The sequence below is a fragment of the Neodothiora populina genome (genome assembly GCF_041146345.1).
Source record: "Neodothiora populina strain CPC 39397 chromosome Unknown canker_contig_3, whole genome shotgun sequence".
In the NCBI taxonomy this organism is placed as follows: Eukaryota; Fungi; Ascomycota; class Dothideomycetes; order Dothideales; family Dothioraceae; genus Neodothiora; species Neodothiora populina.
The window spans coordinates 1,045,541-1,064,438 of NW_027191417.1; the positions used below are offsets into that span (position 1 = coordinate 1,045,541).

The window sequence follows — 18,898 nt, forward strand, 5'->3', positions numbered from 1 at the left end:
TCTCTTTCCATCACTTTACCTTCCTTGCCTGTTTGTCTGCCTACCGATCGCTTACTTGCCCTTCCTGCCCATTCGCCTGTACCTTCCTACCTGACTGCCTTAGAATAAATGAATAGGTCGATAGTGAATCAAGATCTAGGTGACCGGGACCGGAGAAGGGAGAAGGAGGAGAGAGGGGAAGCTGAGCTGAACAGAACAGAGTAGATGTCTCACACGACAGAGAGCTCACTTTTCTTGACCCTGCTTGACTTCACCACCTATACAAAAGTATCTTTCTATAGAGTACAAAGTTATTTCAGCCCATGTCTCGTCGAAGTCCATGCTCATGACCGCATAACGCTTATGCCGCCCTCTGCTAACTTCGACATTATGTCTGCGCCCGCTCCTGTGAAGTTATCTCAGACAAAGACAAAGAAAGTCAATTCCTGACAAGACTCTGGAAGAGAGCCACAATAGCTTCATCCATCCGTCCATTAATCGACTCCTCAGACGTCGGGACACACGCCCGAGACCTCACGCCTAAGACCTCACGCCACGCCACGCCGCGCCACCATCGTCTTTCGTCTTTCGTCTTTCGTCTTTCGTCTTGTTTTATGGACTCTACTCTCTTGCATTGCTTGCCTTCCATTCTTACTATGCTGTCGCAGGACCCCGCGGTGTTACCTATTCGCTTTCTTTCAAGAACAGTTCATTTCCTTCCCTCTTAAACCCGACTGCTGTTTCTCCGCCGTGCGCAGAAAGAGACGAGCGTAGTGAGGGAGATGAGGAATCGTGTAGATAAGAAGGTAAAACATGTAGCGAATGAGAAGGTGGTGGCATCATAACTGTTTAGGACCTTACTGTCTTACGGATCTTGTCATTGTATCTGTGAGATACGTCGGATTAAGAAGAGACGAGACATAGGGACGAAAAGGACTGTTGTAGCTAAAGCTCGACTGGCCTAAAAAGGCCTACGACAGAGTATGAGACAATGGAATAAGACATGACCTTAAAGTAGTTGTCGTGCATCTTGTACAGTATAGTACAATGCAGTATAGTACAGTACAGTATATACATATATACATACCTTAGGGTACCATTTTGTCTTGGTAACAATATACCTACTTTGAGTCTGACCATACGACAACAAGCAGGACTTTTCCTTCCATATTACCTCGTCGCCTAGAGACATAGACTTTACAAATTACTCGAACAACGCGCGGATTCAGCAATCGTAGCCCGCTCTGACGTTCTTTTTGTCATTGATCCCGGGTTCCTGTCGTAAACGCCGGCACGGCACTCATCTTTCCCTACCTGAATCTTCGTCGCGCAGCCCTGTAAAGGTAAAAGATCCCAGCAAACAAAACTCGAATCTCGAAACGGGCGAATTTAAAATCAGCAAAGGAAGAGAGAGGGAGAGAGTCGCGGTAGTCGTGCATACAGTGCGCAAGATAAAAATCAATTACCCGCATATTTACCCATCAATGCTCGAGTATGTCGTTCACAAGTCGTTCACCCCACGTACAGCCCACGAACAGCACTACAGCAGCACAGCATGTCGTTGAGACATGCCACAGCCCCCAGAAAAAAAAAGACGGTGGTTTCCAAAACGCCAACGGTCTGTAACGGCCGCGTTTTGCTTCGAATCGTGGCACGCATCGTGTCGTAAGAGGGAGGGAAAAACAAGAAACACAACGGACGACCGCCCCGAGCCGCACTTGTCGCCTCATCGTTGCCCAGCGCGGGCGGTCCAACCGCCAACGCTCAAACGCTTGCGTTTCTCGCCTCGTCTTGCTCGTCGCTGCTTTCCTGCGATTTTACCCACCATTGAATGTTTTACCATTTTTCTTCCTATGCATAGATGATGTTGTTGTCGTGCTGTATCTGCGCCTTGATCACTGACAGAATCATGACAACAGTATCAGATCGGTGCAAAAATCCAAATGTGTAATGACACGCGCATGCATGCATGTAGAGCCGTTATGCGTTACATCGTGTTTTGCGCCTTTCTGGCGTGGTTCTTTGTTTGCTAAAGCAGGTTGACAGGTGAGGCAAGGCAAGGTGAGGTGGGCAGACCCACACACCCGGCTCACTGCTGTACGTTGTCCAGCCTCTAGTTTGTCTCTCATCGCGCCCCCAGTCCTCCGCCCTTTCCCCACTGCTCATGTGCATGGCCCATATAAACTTCTTCGTTGCAAGGGAAACCCACAAACAGTCTCAACAGGCGATCTGTTGTCGCAGAACTTACCGGCTCGGGTAGACAGCAGATCACCGTTGATGGCTCGCTCAACGGCATCATGCCACTTGCTATGATACTGCGTATGCATCGCTAATGAAGAGACAGACGTATTGTTGGGATTTCATTCGCTCTTGCTGAACGTTCTTCGTCTATGCCTTCCCACTGTAATAACGACAAGGATATAGCAGAGGAGGTGTAGTGGTGTTTGGCCGTCGTCGATAGCGTCCCCATCAGAATGCAAGACTAGTGAATATCATGGTCGTCGACTCTCTTTCTTCTAAGCGACAACGGCTATAGTGCACCGATGATGGGCCAGATGGTAAAGGGGCGGACTCCAGTGTAGCTTATCGCATGTAAACTGCGGTAAAGACTAAGCTTGCTGGCGACCTTTATAGAGATACAAGACATGAATAGCAAGAAACGGAAATAAGACCTCTGGACAAGGCACTTGCGCATGTTTCCAAATTTGTGTGATCTGTCCCGCGACTGATTGGAATCGCGGTGTGTCTATCGTCCAACGTACTGTAGTGATCTACCGCGGTAATTCTTAGTGCTGCGATAGTGATGTGCACGGCAGTCCATTTTTGCAATGCTCGAAAATGGAAATTCTGATCTGTATAGTGTCTATCTGCGCATATCAAGCCCACGAAGGTGGAGCAACTGACATGGCAACTGATCCCTCTGCTCGGTGAAAGTTGAACGCGTACCGTGCGAGGGACTAGCTGCTTCGATTAGTGTCCATGTAAAGGCGGGCTGCTGCAGTAGAGGCATGCGTCGATCATCGTTATCTAGGCCTCGAATAAACCGGACGATGCTTTCGGTACAGAGATGACATTTTCCTCGACATTTTCCGAAGCTCCTTTATCTCCTGCGCTGTGCATACGCCTATGCAGGAACAGTACGAAGATTCTGTCAAAGGAATTGGCATAGCATGGGACTAGGTGTAAGCTTACTGTGGCACGGCACGATAGCTATGTAATGTGCTCTCTCTCTCACTCATTCTGCGACACTCCCCGGAGGACCGCCGAGCAGAGAAGAACAGTGGCTGGAGACACACTCGCCTTGACGATATTCGCCTTGACGAGATTGAATGCGCCAATGCTCATCTCATGTATGGGGGCTGGGTGGGGGTGTTTATGAGTGGGTCTCAACCAGGATTGGTCATCTCCTTTCAAATACACAGGATGGTGTAGTGGGGATCCGCACGTGTTTGTTTATACATATATCAAACATTATGTTACACGTACTGGACGCCCAATGACGCCGAAATCAGAGGAGAGCTCACTCACCTCCAATGCAGGCCGAGTGAGTTGCCTAGTGCCAGGAGCTTACTGCGTCGACCGAGACGAACGAGATCCGCGCATGGCACCATCGTGGGGGGTTTCGGTGCTGATCGGAACATCAGCTGTGTAGCAATATTGCGACACTATTCGAGACTGTCTCTACCGAGCCAGCAGGGCAAGGTCGTACACTGTGCCGCAGGCGGTATAGACCCGTTGAGGCAGCTATTTGGGGCAGCGTGGGCAGCTCCAACCCGAAGAAGTCATGATCAGCCAGAAGATTTACACAAGCAGATAAACATTAGGCGGCGTGTCGGGGCTCAACGTCGCTGTCATGCACCGAGCAGCGTGAGGCAAAGGCTATAGGTTGTATTCCTGCAATTATCGTACTAAAGATCATGTGGGAGATCGTGCGACAAGTGTAAGATATCGTGGCACGCTCCAAGCCTTGAGACGAACTCCGCTGTGAGGTTACTCCGCTGTGAGGTAGGTCCAGCCCATCAGAGAGGAAGTGTTGCACAGCCTCACTGTTGTCATGTTACCTATTTACGGATGGATGCACGATGCACTGCTAAGGCAGGCCGTCGTCATCTGCCACTTCCCGTTTAAATGGAAAAGTATCTCTCATGTTCGCTGCTTAAGGTATCTATCATTTATCTGATTGTGTGGTTATAGTATAAATGCGGATGGTAGCATTGGTCGTACCACTGTGATAGACAGAAGTGCTCCAGTGAGGTGTTAAGAGTCGTGTACTTCGTAAGGTATGTAATTGAAGTCGAGATGCAATGCTGTCTGACTGCACTGACTCGATTAGAATATTATGCTTGTTGAATTGCCGAGTCCCTTACTGTTGTTTCCATAAAGTTGAGGCATCACTATCAAGTCTCGCGCTCTTCATGTTATGACTAAGAAGCTTGTATTCAATATACTATAAAGAAAGTAACAAATGAATGAGAAATGCTATACAGCTGAGAACCTTGGGCATGATAGAGTGAGTAAAAAAGAGCCAGCAGAAGCACAAAACTGCAAAAGCGTTAATCTGACGATAGCGAGAGCTTAATAGTACACAAAATAAGTCTGCAAGCCAACACAACTTAACTACCTGACCTTTCGGTATTGATCCCTTCGACTGGAATATTCTCGACCGAAAGATTCCCTTGCTTCTAGTCTTACTCGAAGCAAAAGCGCCTAAGCTCGCCGAGGACTTTGAGGGGGATACATAACGTAGACAGATCGATTGCACGCCATGAAGGTCCGCGGCGCGGGTCACTTGTGTCATAACATTGAAGCGTGAACGACGCCGGTAGGTAGATTTGTTCTGCATCTAAGATGCGTGCCCTAACACATGACTTCGAAGATCATACAATTACGTCGTTTCGTTACATGCACATTATGGAGTGACGAAGGTCATATAAAACATGCGGGACGCAGCGATGACCAGAGGATGGCAACCTGCACAGAAGTATCTGTACTTGTACAGTACAGTAAGGTATATGGTCGACTCACGAACCAAACGCGCACGGATGATCTACAAATAAATAATCAACGGACTTCTTGACCGTACGAATAATAAACGCTTGAGGTCTTGATACTGCATACTGGACGGTCAGCCGGTGAACTTCAGTTAGGCTACACAGCGGTGAGAGCATGAACAACTAGAGCTGTGCATCCCATTATAGCTGTCAAGATTGATCTGCAAACACTATCGAGGTTGCCAGAATTCGATAGTTCTCGAGTCTATACATTTCGCCGTGATATGGCCTTCAAGTGTCCTGCCTGACAAGACCGACTGATGAACCATGGATAAGCTACATCAACGGTATGGTGTGGGTTGGGGGTTGGAGTTTGATCCTACCTCGGATGATGCAATCACCTTTAATCCATAGTTTTGATATGTTCGACATCAGCTTCTGTTTCCGAATTTCATCGTTCTGTGATCTAGGAGTAAGACAGTGGCAATGTCGTAGCCAGGTGCTACCTCGTCCGGCTTCCGGACACTTGACAACACCGCTGGTTTGTCAACGCAGTCAATGATCGGGTCGATCGCAGTTTGTCTCACTTCCGATCGACATGAATCCGAGGGTTAGCTCCTCACAAGTGCAACGCATTGGGTGGTTAAGGCGTGCGATCAGCGTGTTGCGGTCCGAATCTGGTCAGTGATCAAGCAAGCGTTTCTCCTAGACTCAAGCAAAGATCCAGAACCTCACAAGTGTGCAGCAAATGTCGCGCTCAGAACGATGGAGGAACGATATCTGACTTTACCTTTCTATGTGCACAATGCAACATCTGACTTGCCTTGACGAGTCAAGGAACTGCGAGCGGCGCCTCCCGGATGCTCTTCGGGTGGTAGGATCAAGCCGTGCAGCCACGCAGCCACCGAACAGCATGATATAGACGGAACTTGGACTCAAATTCGTCGGAGGGCCAGCGATGCTAAGACTTTATCAAACACAGCCGGGTTCCGACGGTTATCATAAGAGATCTACGAGGTGCAAGATTAACGACCTCGTTGAGTGGCTTCGCCGAGCTGCTTGTCTCAGATTGCACAGCCAGCGTCGAGGCTAGCGGACCCCAAGTTGAGGACAGTTGTGGAGCACTCTACTGCCATAGCGACCTCGCAAGCACCTCGATACATGCCATCCTTCGCGTAATCCTGATTATCGTGTAAGTGGACGAACACTATCTACGCCAAAATGAAGGATCGTTGCGGTGTATATCCAATATAGCGATATCAATGCCCAGATGTGTGGGAAATAGCACTGGTCTCACACAAAGCACTGATAACACCTTTAATAATCTACTGCGTCCTTGGCGAGAACCAAACCGCAAGCCGTCGCTTAGAGTCTACGGCCAGATCCAGCCAGACTTCGTGTTCCAGGGCAACTACTACAGTACATATCGTAATCTCTAGCCAAGTGGTGGCAAGGCAAGAGAAGACAATCCCGATTGTGGCGACTTTCGAGAACAAATTGTGTTCCACTGGCCAGGATGTCTGCAGCTTTTTCATCAATCAGACGCAGGGTTGCCCGATGTATTGAGGTAAGGTTGACCTTGCAAGGCGTCGAAGGTTAAGGTACCCGATACAAGCACAACGGAAGAGAACTCTGATGAGTGAATTCCGGCGCTAGGGCCTTAGTGACAGCGTTGCGGATACTCCCTTCTGCCACAACCGCTGAAACGCAAGGTACATGGAATAACGTTCAGGTACCTGAGGTACTACTTACGACGACAGTGAAAACTGCATGGAACAGATCTTTTCAAACCCAGCCGTCAGAACTCTAAGCATGTGAAGGGATCAACCGGATCAGAAGATTGCAGGGTGCCGACCTGTGGAAGGTCCCTATCGAGCTGTAGCGAAAGATATGCGCGATGTATGTGGGTTTCACATGTGTTGATCGCGTAGATATTCGATCTGTAATCAGGCACAGAACAGCCGACATATCTCAAATTATACTGCTGTGCTGTACTATCCATCAAATGCATAAAGTATTGGAGCAGGTGCACAGGACTTTTCCTCTTTGGCGCTCGCTCAATATTCTGTCCAAATAACTTGTCGTTCATCATCAGTAGCTCGCTTGTCTGTTTCAGATGGGCGCGACCGCGCTTTTGGCTCCGGTTTTCCGTTCTGACGGTGACGGCATACGCCATCGTGCCATGCTTGTCTCGATCGCCCAGCAACTCTTCGAAGGCAAGCTTCGTCTGTCCGGGATAACTCTGAGCTTCATAGAGGGTGGGTCGGTTTGCCATTTCCCTGTTAAACCTGCAGCAAATAATCTCAACATAACGCCGCACCATCCTGTGGCTGGTCTATGCCCGGCGACGTGCTATCAAACCCTTGCTGGGACTCCTCTATTTACGAAACTTGTATCATGCATGACACTAAAGTAGTATCCTGGTCTGTGTCCACTGCCGTTGAGCCTCCCGTCGTGGAGTGACTCGCGTTCAGACGTAGACACTGACCCAAAGTCTGTCCAAGATAAGCAGTGCATTCTGTTTACCCCAGTAGCTCCGATGAACTAGTCCATCAGGTCGTTGGAGGACGGCACGCTCTTTTCGCGATCTTTTAGATACCCTCTTTTGCCCATCTTGACCGTTCTTCTTCAGGTAGTGATTTGCATTGCGTGCAGTGCCATATCCCCGTACTTGCCGGGTCAAGACTACTTTTCTTCTCTCCACAGCCCTCTCTATTCTTGTTCTTGTGTCCCTCGTATTACGAGAAGTTGCGTGTTACAGACGAGCCTTGCATATTTCGTCACCCTTCCCGTCCAGCCATTACGGGTGACACTCGCTCATACCCTCCTGGCCATCTCATGCTGTCTTTATAATAATCAGACTCCCGTAACGACTCGCCCTTTGCGGCGTTGGACACTCGTTCGAGCATCAAAATACACGCTACCAATATGCGCGGCCTGTGGCTGCTGCCTTTGGCGGCTCTCTCAGGAGTGCAAGCCGTATGGTACCAGGATCGCTATGAGGACTGGAATCTGAACATGAACCCGAACGCGGCGTCTCCTTTAGAATACTATACTACCTACGAGAACCACACATATCATCCCAGTCCTGAAAATTGGCGCATGCCATTTTACAGCTTTTTTATGGATCGTTTTGTGAATGGCGATCCTACTAATGATAACATGTAAGTGAATGGCAAAAGAAGTCGAGTTGGAGCGTCTCTAACCATTGACACAGTAACGGTACGCAGTGGGAGCATGATATTATGGGCACCCAATTGCGTCACGGAGGAGATGTGGCCGGCCTGGTAGATTCTCTGGATTACCTACATGGCCTTGGTATCAGAGGAATATATTTGGCCGGAAGTATCCTCTACAATCTGCCTTGGGCATCGGACTCATACAGTCCATTGGTGAGTACAGAGTAATTTCTGCAAGTAGACGTCTGGCCGTTCTCTAACTCGAATTAGGACCATACTCTTATTGACCAGCATTTCGGCACAATCCAGCAATGGCGCGCGGCTATCCAGGAAATCCATGATCGCGGTATGTATGTCATATTGGACAACACAATGGCTACTATGGGTGATCTCATCGTCTTTGATAACTACCTGAACGGAAGTACTCCATTCTGGTTCAATGAACACAAAGCTGGATGGAAATCTGCCGAGCGATACTATGACTGGAGCTTTGGTAACGAGTATCACGAAGAATGTCCGTGGGAGTATCCTAAGTTCTGGGACCAGGGCGGACATCTTATCCAGGACAACAACACCGCAGCTATGGTCGGATGCATGGACAGCGAGTTCAATCAATATGGTGATGTCGGTGCTTTCGGAACTTATCCAGAATGGGAGAAGCAACTCAGCAAGTTCAACGGTGTACAAGATCGACTTCGAGATTGGGTCCCCTCGGTGCAAGAAAAGATGCAAAAGTTCTCTTGTATGATTATCCAAGCTCTGGACATTGATGGATTTCGAATCGACAAGGCCATGCAGGTTACCGTTGAGGGTCAGGCTAACTTCTCGCACGCGATGAGGGAATGCGCGAGCGACCTTGGCAAGCACAATTTCTTCATTCCCGGAGAAATTGTGAACGGCAATGCGAACGGAGCAGTCTATCTCGGCAGAGGCAAAGAGCCCTCCATGAGAGTCGACAACATCACAGAAGCAGCCACTACGAATTCGACATATCTGAGAGACGATGCTCACCATGCGCTTGACGCAGCTGCATTCCACTACTCCACTTATCGCGGCCTGATGAGATACCTGGGCCTTGACGGTGATCTCCTGGCCGCCAACGATGCGCCTGTCAACTTTCAGCAAGCTTGGGAAGTGATGATGCAAACCAACGACCTATTCAATGCCAACAACGGAAAGTACGATCCCCGTCACATGCACGGAGTCAGTAACCAGGATGTTGTAAGATGGCCTGGATTGATCAACGGCACAGAGAGACAAGTACTCGGCGCCTTTGTCACAACCTTATTGATGCCCGGTATTTCGCTCATGTCGTGGGGTGAGGAGCAGGCCTTCTACGTCCTCGACAACACCGCAGCCAACTATGTCTACGGACGTCAAGCTATGAGCTCCGCCCAAGCGTGGCAGATGCATGGCTGTTACTATGTCGGCGACGAAAATTTGAGCACATTCCCTGCCAACAGCTCCTTGGTTGGCTGTAAGGACGATTCGGTGTCTCTCGACCACAGGGATCCTACCCACCCCGTCTACAACATCTACAAAATGACCTTCGAGATGAGAAGACGTTTTCCTGTCCTCAACGATGGCTTTTTGTTGCGTCAACTTTCGGACCAGACCTTCAACTACACTCTTGCCGGATCTTTTGGAGCCGAGACCGAGACTGGTATTTGGAGTGTTCTGCGTGGCGAGTTCGAAGGAGCCCAGGATCTTTCTACTGCCGGTGGAGCTGGTAATCACCCTGTCTGGCTGGTGCACAGCAATTACAATGGCTCGATCGTTTATGAGTTCGACTGTTCGGACAACGAGTCTGCCATCATCTCCCCATTCGATAGTGGTACAACCGTCAAAAACTTGTTCTACCCATTTGATGAGTGGATCTTGGAAGACTCCCCTCAGAAACTAGGTCTCAATGGGTCTGACAAGTACAATGGTTGTGTGCCAAGGATGGACATGACCGGTTATGGCTTCAAGGCCTTTGTCCCCACTGAGCTCTGGCAGCACCCCTCCCCAGTAATCACCAAACTCATCTTGAATGACACATTCGTCGGGCATGACCAGAGAATCGTCTCTGTTGACAGGACTGGCCTCAACCAGTCAATGACTATGGAGCTGCGTTTCTCCTCGGAGATGGACTGCGACTCCGTACGCAGATCGGTCACTATTTCTTCTACTACAGAGCAGAACACCACCGCAATTATCGACACCGATAGTACAGACTGCTTGACCGTTGATCCGGACGATATGCCTCTTCTCAACGGAGGTGTCCCAAGTATCTGGAGATGGAAGACGAGCATCACCAACATCGCAGACGGTATCCATGTCATCACCATCAACAACGCTTCGGACTCCACCAACACGATGTCAACTGGATCCAAGGATCATCTCATGTTCCGTATCGGTACGACTGAGAACCCTATGGTCTTCCCCTTCGCCGCCAATTACAGCAGCACCATCCTGTTCAAGCAGGACAATACAAAGCGAGCAACAGAGTCTGCAGATGGGTTATATGTCAACCACAAAGCTGCGGGCGCCGATAAATGGCGGTACTCAATGACCTGGGGCTCCGAGTGGTCAGACTGGATGGACTACACTGGTGGCAACGTGACGCTTGACAAGCAAGTATGGACCGGCACCAAGGTGCAGAAATGGAGTGGCGAACACGTCAAACTGCAGTATTGGTCCCGTGCTACTGGCAGTAGTGATCATGTCCAGGAGGGTGAGTTGTTTGGATCAGACGTGCATATTCGCCGCTTCCCTCACCTGTTCATTCACGGCTCCTTCAACGAGTATGGATACGATTCCGGGTTCCAGAATGAGATGAAGCACACTGGTAATGGAACTTGGGAATACGACTTCCTGGCCGAATGGCCTACCCAGTTCCAGGTCAACGTTTGGGGCATGACGGAAGATGGCGAACCGGATGTCACGTACGCATTTGGAGATGTGGACAACGACACGGTCCTGGATCGTATCTCTCCGGTGTCTCTTGAGATGAGTGTGGTCAACATCACCAATCTTGGGCCTGAATCGCCTTATCTGGCATGGAAAATCCACTTCGATGATGGAAGTTACAGATACACCCTCATCCCGGCTGGTAACCGCTGGCGTCAACTTGCTATCTGGATCATGCTCGCCGTCATCCCCCCAATTACGGCTGTCTTGGGTGTGTGGGCATATCTCCGGGCCTTCTATCAAGTCAAATTCAACCAAATTGGATTGTCCGAGGCCAAGGGTATCCTTCCCATGGCCATCACGAAGCATTTCCACAAGGGCGAAAATGTCAAGGAGAAGGACAGTCTGAACTCTACTCCCGCAGGCGGGAGCTCCTCGGAGAGCGTAGGCCCATCGTATGTTCTAGACGGTCTGACAAGCATGTCGGCAGACGTACCTATTGGAGCAGCCCTGAGCGGAAAGCGTCGCACCGTCCTTATTGGCACTATGGAGTATGATATTTCTGATTGGAACATCAAAATCAAGATTGGTGGATTGGGTGTCATGGCCCAGCTAATGGGCAAGAACCTGCAACACCAGGATCTCGTCTGGGTCGTGCCATGTGTTGGCGGTATCGACTATCCTGTGGACACACCTGGTGAACCTGTCGATGTCACGATCCTCGGCAAGACATACGAGGTGCAGGTCCAGTACCACAAGCTCGAGAACATCACTTACATGCTCCTCGATGCACCAGTGTTCCGTCAACAGTCCTCAAAGGAACCTTACCCAGCGCGTATGGACGACTTGGATAGTGCCATTTACTATTCGGCATGGAACCAGTGTATTGCTGAAGCTTGTCGCCGCTTCCCAATTGATTTGTACCACATCAACGACTACCACGGTACGGTTGCTCCTCTGTATCTGCTTCCTCAGACCATCCCCTGTTGTCTTTCTCTCCACAACGCTGAGTTCCAGGGTCTATGGCCCATGAGGAATCCAAGAGAGGTCGCCGAGATCTGTTCCGTCTTCAATCTGCCAGAATCAGTCGTCGCCCGCTATGTTCAATTTGGCGAGATCTTCAATCTTCTCCACGCTGGCGCCAGTATCCTCCGCCTGCATCAGAAGGGCTTCGGCGCGGTCGGCGTTAGCAAAAAATACGGAAAACGTTCATGGGCTCGCTACCCAATTTTCTGGGGCTTGAAGGGCATTGGCGCCCTGCCCAACCCCGATCCGTCCGATGTAGCTGAATGGGATAAGAAACTGGCCGATCCTAAGGACATTGTAATCGACGAGGTATACGAAGCGTCTAGAGGTGGACTGCGACGTCAAGCCCAGGAATGGGCTGGCTTGAAGGTCGACCCTAATGCGGATCTTTTCGTCTTTGTTGGTCGCTGGAGTATGCAAAAGGGCGTTGACCTGATCGCGGATGTCTTCCCCGGTATTCTGGAGCAGTATCCTAACACACAACTTCTCTGCGTTGGCCCTACCATTGATCTTTACGGTAAATTTGCTGCGCTGAAGCTCGAGCAGATGGTCAAGAAGTATCCCGGACGCGTCTACTCGAAGCCAGAGTTCACGGCACTTCCTCCCTTCATCTTCTCTGGTGCAGAGTTCGCTCTGATTCCAAGTAGAGATGAGCCTTTCGGTTTGGTCGCTGTGGAATTCGGTCGTAAGGGAGCGCTCGGTGTAGGCTCTCGAGTAGGAGGTCTAGGTCAAATGCCTGGATGGTGGTACACTATCGAGTCCACCACCACGAAGCATCAGATGCATCAATTCAAGCAAGCTATCAACGGAGCACTCAAGTCTAGTTACGAGACCCGTGCTACCATGAGAGCTAGATCAGCCAAACAGAGATTCCCCGTCGCGCAGTGGAAGGAGGACCTGGAAATCTTGCAATCGAACTCTATCAAGATCCATGACAAGCGGGTAGCCAAGAGGAAGAACGGGCTCAACTCTACTGCAACCACACCTTTCGGCAGTGGGTGGAATACTCCCAACCTTCCTGGATGGATGACCCCTCGTAGCGGCTGGGCAACTCCAGTCGCGCCATCTACTCCATGGGGTGGTAATACCCCGAACGCTTCACGTCCCAACACTCGACCTCCTTCGCCCGTCCGCGGCACCGCGGAGAGCTCTCCGGTAATGTCTCGCAACAACTCGTTCTCTTTGGGCACTCGAGCAGGCCCCGGACATCAGATGCATAGTTTCAATGCTAGACCGACTCCATCTCGCAGAAACTCACTTGAGCCTAATGGCAACAGACCCCGCCTGGGCCGCATTGAGGACGAGGAGGAGGTACACATGTCAGCTGAAGATGCACAGTACGCACGCGAGCAGGCGCAGTACGAGGCAAGACAGCCGTTCCCATTCCTTGCTCACGATCCGTATGACTCCGGCCGTGGTGACTACTTTTCGGCGGTATCTACTCCAGGTGCTGCATCACCGGCAGGCTCAACGCCCTTCTTGCCCACGCCTGGGAGCAAGTCTCAGGTAGACTTGAGCCAAGTGCTTAACGAGAAGACAGACAAGCAGCCGCAAGATCTCCAGCCCTTCTTCACCGACCCTACGGGTCTGTACTACAAGACATTCGAGCGCAAGTTGGAGAACCTGGACGGCAAGACGTCTGAGACTCAGCTCTGTATCGAGGAGTATCTCGAGAAGAGTGAGAAGCAATGGTTCAACCGCCTCCACGACGCCAAGATGACCAAGGCCGATGAAACGACATCGAAGCGCCCGTTCAAAAGCTCGCCTCTCAAGGAGGAGGCATTTGACGCAGAGAAAGAAACAATGGATCAATTCCTGCTTCCAGAGAACTACGTCGCGCCAACTGGACTCCGTCGTCTCATGGCCACCAAGATTGGCGACTGGCCTGTGTACTCGTTCTTGATTGCTCTCGGGCAGATCATCTCGGCCAACTCGTACCAAGTCACGTTGTTGACCGGTCAAGTCGGTCAGCCGGCCTCGGAGCTCTACACCATCGCCTGTATCTATCTTGGTGCGTCGTTGGTGTGGTGGTTCATGTTCCGTCGCTTCGCCTCCTTGTACACAATGACTCTGCCATGGTTCTTCTTTGGTCTGGCATTCTTCCTGCTTGGCATGGCTCCTTTGGGCTCTACTCCACACGCCCGAGAATGGATTCAGTACACGGCGACAGGATTCTACTCCTTCGCCTCTGCGGCAGGATCTTTCTTCTTCGCCCAGAACTTCGGTAGCACTGGGTCGGCACCAGTCAAGTCGTGGGGATTCCGCGCTTGTATGATCCAAGGAACGCAGCAGATCTACCTCGTCGCGCTGTGGTGGTGGGGAGACCACAACACTGCCCTGACGGATTCCGGAAAATCAGTGTCGTACGGAACACGCATGACGGCGGCCGGTGTCCCTGTCGCCGTTTTCCTTTGGCTGGTCGGCCTGGCGTTGTACTTTGGTCTGCCAGCTTACTATCGCCAGAAGCCCGGTGGCGTTCCTTCCTTCTATACTGCAGTCATGCGTCGTAAGATCATCGTGTGGTTCTTCATCGCTGTTTTCTTGCAGAACTACTTCATGTCCTCGCTGACGGGTCGCAACTGGAAATACCTGTGGTCCTCCAAGCATGCACCTGCGTGGTCGATCGTGGTGCTAGTCATTTTCTTCTTCATCATTGTCTGGGCCGCACTGATCTGGCTCTTCTCACACCTTTCGGTGACACACTCCTGGATCATCCCCATGTTTGCCGTTGGACTAGGAGCTCCGAGATGGTGCCAGATCTTGTGGTCGACGTCCAACATTGGATTCTATCTGCCATGGGCCGGTGGTCCGATCGCTTCCGCACTGATAGGTCGCGGTCTCTGGCTCTGGCTCGGTGTGCTCGACTCCGTACAAGGTGTCGGGTTCGGTATGATCTTGTTGCAGACGCTGACTCGTTTCCACATCACCTTTACCTTGGTGGCTGCACAAGTGATTGGATCAATAGCAACGATTCTCGCAAGAGGCGCATCTCCGGACGCCACGGGCCCCGGACATGTCTTCCCCGATTTCTCCGTAGACTGGAGAAGCGGGCTCGCGCAGTACGACTTCTGGATCTGCCTGATCTTCCAGTTGATCGTGTGTGCAGGGTTCTTCACATTCTTCCGCAAGGAACAACTCAGCAAGCCTTAGGTGGCACAATTGCACGACTGTCTCGGCGTATATATCTGGGAGGGATTTTTTGTTTCTGTTTCTTATTACTTTTTCTCTTCGGATATCGGATTGTGATCCAATCATCTATATTGTTTCATGTCTTTCTTTCCACAAGCAAAAAGGATTGCTTCTCTAGCATAGCATGGTCGGGAGCCTTATCTGGGATAAGAATTTTTGTAATAGCGCTACGTGTCGACTGGTGGTATATACCCTTTCTAGAATGGAATTGAATTGATGAGATAGACTTTAGCGAGAAAGTGCCATGTGCCTTGTGTCCTCTGTGATTGATGATAGCGATTGTGAAGTATTGGTTGGTGGTGGTGTTGCAGATTGATGGACGGCTGAGCGGAAGCAGCGTCACGTGACCCTTGAGCCTCTCGGAATGCCAAGATCCAGAAACAGGACATCAGAACAATGTAATAATTATGTCGTAGGTCATACACTCGTCGAGTTGTAGTCCTTTCAGACACAACACCAACAGCCACACCCTTCTCGGAGACAACAACAACAACAATGCCTCCGAGAATAAACCTCCTCAGCCAAGCGCTGGCCTACCGCCCACGCGCAGGTGTCGCCGCGCAGACTCTCCGCCCGCTCACCCAGCAGCAGCAGAGCCAGCAATGCAACCGCCGAACATACGCCTCGGACCCGTCGAGGGACTTGCCTGTGGCGGACAAGAGCGAGCCCGCAGGGCCGAACATGCACCAGCAGGAGCACGTCAGCGAGGAGGCGGCCAAGATGGCTAATATCACTGGTGGAGAGGGGCCGGATCTCTCGCAGGGAACGCCGGTTCAGGATGTATGTTCTTTTTCTTTTTTTTCTTTCAGTTGGTGGGCGATTGGCTGTGTGCTTTGATGGCGGGAATGGAGGAGATTGATTGGGGAAGAATCGGGCAGAGAAGATGTGTGATTGGATCAGAGGAAGAAAGAGCAATTGCTGACAACGTCACCACGCACAGCTCCTCAAGAACGACCCCGAGGCGCAAAAGCACGCTCCCCAGGTGCTCAAGGACAGCATCAAGAAGAACCAGACGCCGCCGAAGCCCCAGACGCGCACATTCTCCACCTACGCCCGTCGCCGACAGGAAGTGGAAGCCGGTCAGGCCAGCGGCAGACCTGCTGCCTCGCTCGATCCTCCCGTCTTCTCCATGTCGTCGGTCAGTGAAACTCAGCAGAACAGCATCGCTTCAGCATCATCACAGTCTTCATCATCACAACCATCATCATCCCCTTTCGCCGCAGCAGAGTCGTTAGAAGGAGAAGCAGAAGCAGAAGCAGAAGGAAGCAATTCCTTGGTCGCCCGCGGTCACAAGTTTCCTCTCCCCACCCTTCCTCTCCCCAGCAACGCACACAAAGACTACCGCTACGACCCCGTCGTCAAGCAAGTCACCAACCTGCTCATGCGCGACGGCAAACTCAGCGTCGCCCAGAAGAACATGAGCTTGATTCTGCAGCACTTGCGCACAGCACCCGCACCTACATACAACCCCGCCAGACCTCTCCTTCCGGGCGCACGTACGTTTCAACAACTTTCCTTGCCTCTTGTCTTTTTCTTTTGACATATTCTTGTCCTTGAAATACACTTGGAGAATCTGTTGTTTCCTTCCGAATCAAGACTGACAAAAGATACAAACCACAGCGCCGGCGTCCCACCTCCCTCTAAATCCCACCCTCTACCTCACTCTCGCGCTCGACAGCATCGCCCCGCTGCTCCGCATCCGCTCACAAAGAGGCGCGGCAGGCGGAGGTGTAGCGCTGCAGATCCCCGTGCCTCTGGGTCTGCGTCAGCGCCGTCGCCAGGCCATGACTTGGATCCTGGACTCGGCGTCGAAGCGCAAGAGCCGAGGAAGCGGAAACGCCATGTTCGCGACCCGCGTCGCAGAGGAGATTGTCGCCGTTGTCGAGGGCAAGAGCTCGGCATGGGAGAAGAGGACGGGTGTGCATAAGCTTGCTACTACCGCCAGAAGTAATTTGACTTTCGGCAAGGGTGGGAGGCGATAGATGCGTCGTGGAGCTTTTCAGAGCTCGTGACTTGTCTTTGTACACTTTTTTCTTTTCTTGTATACCAGTGCCTTTTTCTCTTCGTGCCTGGTTCTTTTTCTTTCTTCTCGTTTACCTCTGTGAAAGTGCACATGCTCTAGCTCCTGTCCGTACACGAGACCCGATTCGTGAGGGTAGTATCCAAGAACACAGCAATATAGCTGGACATGCCACAGAGATAAGTATCAGATGCGATCCGTGCCCGGCAACGCACCGGCATTCATCCTCCTCTCGACCTCGCGCCTCTTGATCTCCGCCTTCCGATAATGTGTTTCTCTCATCTCCTCATACCTCTCCCTCTTCTCCTTGCGCGCCTTGGCGAGCGCCCCAGCCCTCCTCTCCGCCCTCCGCCTCTCCTCGTCCATCTTGTCTTGCTCCTCCACAGTCAACACCCACGGCGCCGCGAGCACCTCGCGTTTGAACGCCGCAATCGCCTTCCACGCGCCGACCTCCTCGTTCGTGTCGCGGATGATGCTGGCGCGCTTGAGGTCCAGCTGTCGCATGCCCGCCCAGGAGCCGATTGTGCATTTGGCCTTCAGCACGGCGCCAATGTCGGCGAGGGTGCCATCGATGAGCACGTCGAATGTGCCGAGACTCGATCTGATATTGACGTTGGCGACTGTGGTGTTGGAGGGGTTTGATGTCGGTGGTGTTGGTGGTGGCGCCGGCGCGGGAGTTGTAGAAGAAGAAGAAGAAGAAGAAGAAGAAGAAGAAGAAGCGGGCAGGACTCGGGGGAGTTTGACGTCGATACAGGCGCCACTGCCGTCGTCGAGCGTCAAGAGGGAGAACGTGCGGTGCACGTCTTCGATGCCCACTAGGGTCGCTACGAGGTAGACGTATTTTATCGGGTGGTTGAGGTGGAAGTAGATGCCCTGTCCTTTTGGTTTCTCTCTCTCAGTGACTTTTCGTTCTTGCTGTGCTTTTGTTTCTCTCTGACGCAGTGGATAGGAGTAGAGACGGTTCTTCTTCTTGTATTCACCTTCGAACCCGGGCTCAGTGCGCAATGCGTGCACGTCTGCTATCGTGAGCTTGACCCATTTGTCATATGTCGCCGACGCGGGGAAGAATCTGGCTGGGTAGATGGTGTTGGGGCGAGTCATTGGGTGTCGTCGACGGTGGAGCGGAAAAGGATCCCATGATTGCGTGTGACTACAGATTCATGGGCTTCATGGTGTATATGAAGAATAGAGATAAAGCTCGGTGAGGGAGATGATCAGATGCATGTCATTGTTTAATTATTATACGCGGTGGATGATGGGGACAAGACGCATGGAGGCGTCGCGCAGTCATGTGATTCATTAGACTTCTTTGGTATTTTCTATCAACTCTTCCTTTGGCGCTATACAGTACCTCATTCCGACAGAGCACGATACATATGCTTGGCTGGAGAGCATTGCTCCTCATTACAAGATATGGCACTTTTCCTCGAGATCCAAAGTACACCTGTGGTCAATGTTCGCATCTTCAGCATATACCGATACCCAAATGCTGAAGCCACATGCACGCATGCATCACGATAGCGCCAGCTGGCGCAGTGTAAAGCCTGCCTGCCCGTCTGTTCCGTCTTCCGATTTGTCCTTGATCTTTACAACGAGTTCCAAGGCATCCCTGTCTGAGGTGC

At 51.3% G+C, this 18,898-nt stretch overlaps 3 protein-coding genes across 3 annotated transcripts; 2 read left to right on the forward strand and 1 right to left on the reverse strand.

Annotated features, from left to right (window-relative positions):
* Positions 1–7,898: 7,898 nt before the first annotated feature.
* Positions 7,899–15,217, forward strand: AAFC00_004759 (uncharacterized protein; the record flags this gene model as incomplete). Its single annotated transcript, XM_069344442.1, has 3 exons — positions 7,899–8,134; positions 8,188–8,362; positions 8,420–15,217. 3 exons carry the CDS (start codon positions 7,899–7,901, stop codon positions 15,215–15,217), a joined length of 7,209 nt encoding a protein of 2,402 aa, XP_069196869.1.
* A 534-nt stretch (positions 15,218–15,751) lies between these two features.
* AAFC00_004760 (mitochondrial 37S ribosomal protein uS7m) lies at positions 15,752–17,238 on the forward strand (the record flags this gene model as incomplete). Its single annotated transcript, XM_069344443.1, has 3 exons — positions 15,752–16,036; positions 16,197–16,752; positions 16,877–17,238. 3 exons carry the CDS (start codon positions 15,752–15,754, stop codon positions 17,236–17,238), a joined length of 1,203 nt encoding a protein of 400 aa, XP_069196870.1.
* Positions 17,239–17,462: 224 nt separating this feature from the next.
* On the reverse strand, positions 17,463–18,377 carry AAFC00_004761 (uncharacterized protein; the record flags this gene model as incomplete). The annotated part of the gene is made up of 2 exons (XM_069344444.1): positions 17,463–18,154; positions 18,257–18,377. 2 exons carry the CDS (start codon positions 18,375–18,377, stop codon positions 17,463–17,465), a joined length of 813 nt encoding a protein of 270 aa, XP_069196871.1.
* Between the last annotated feature and the right edge of the window lie 521 nt (positions 18,378–18,898).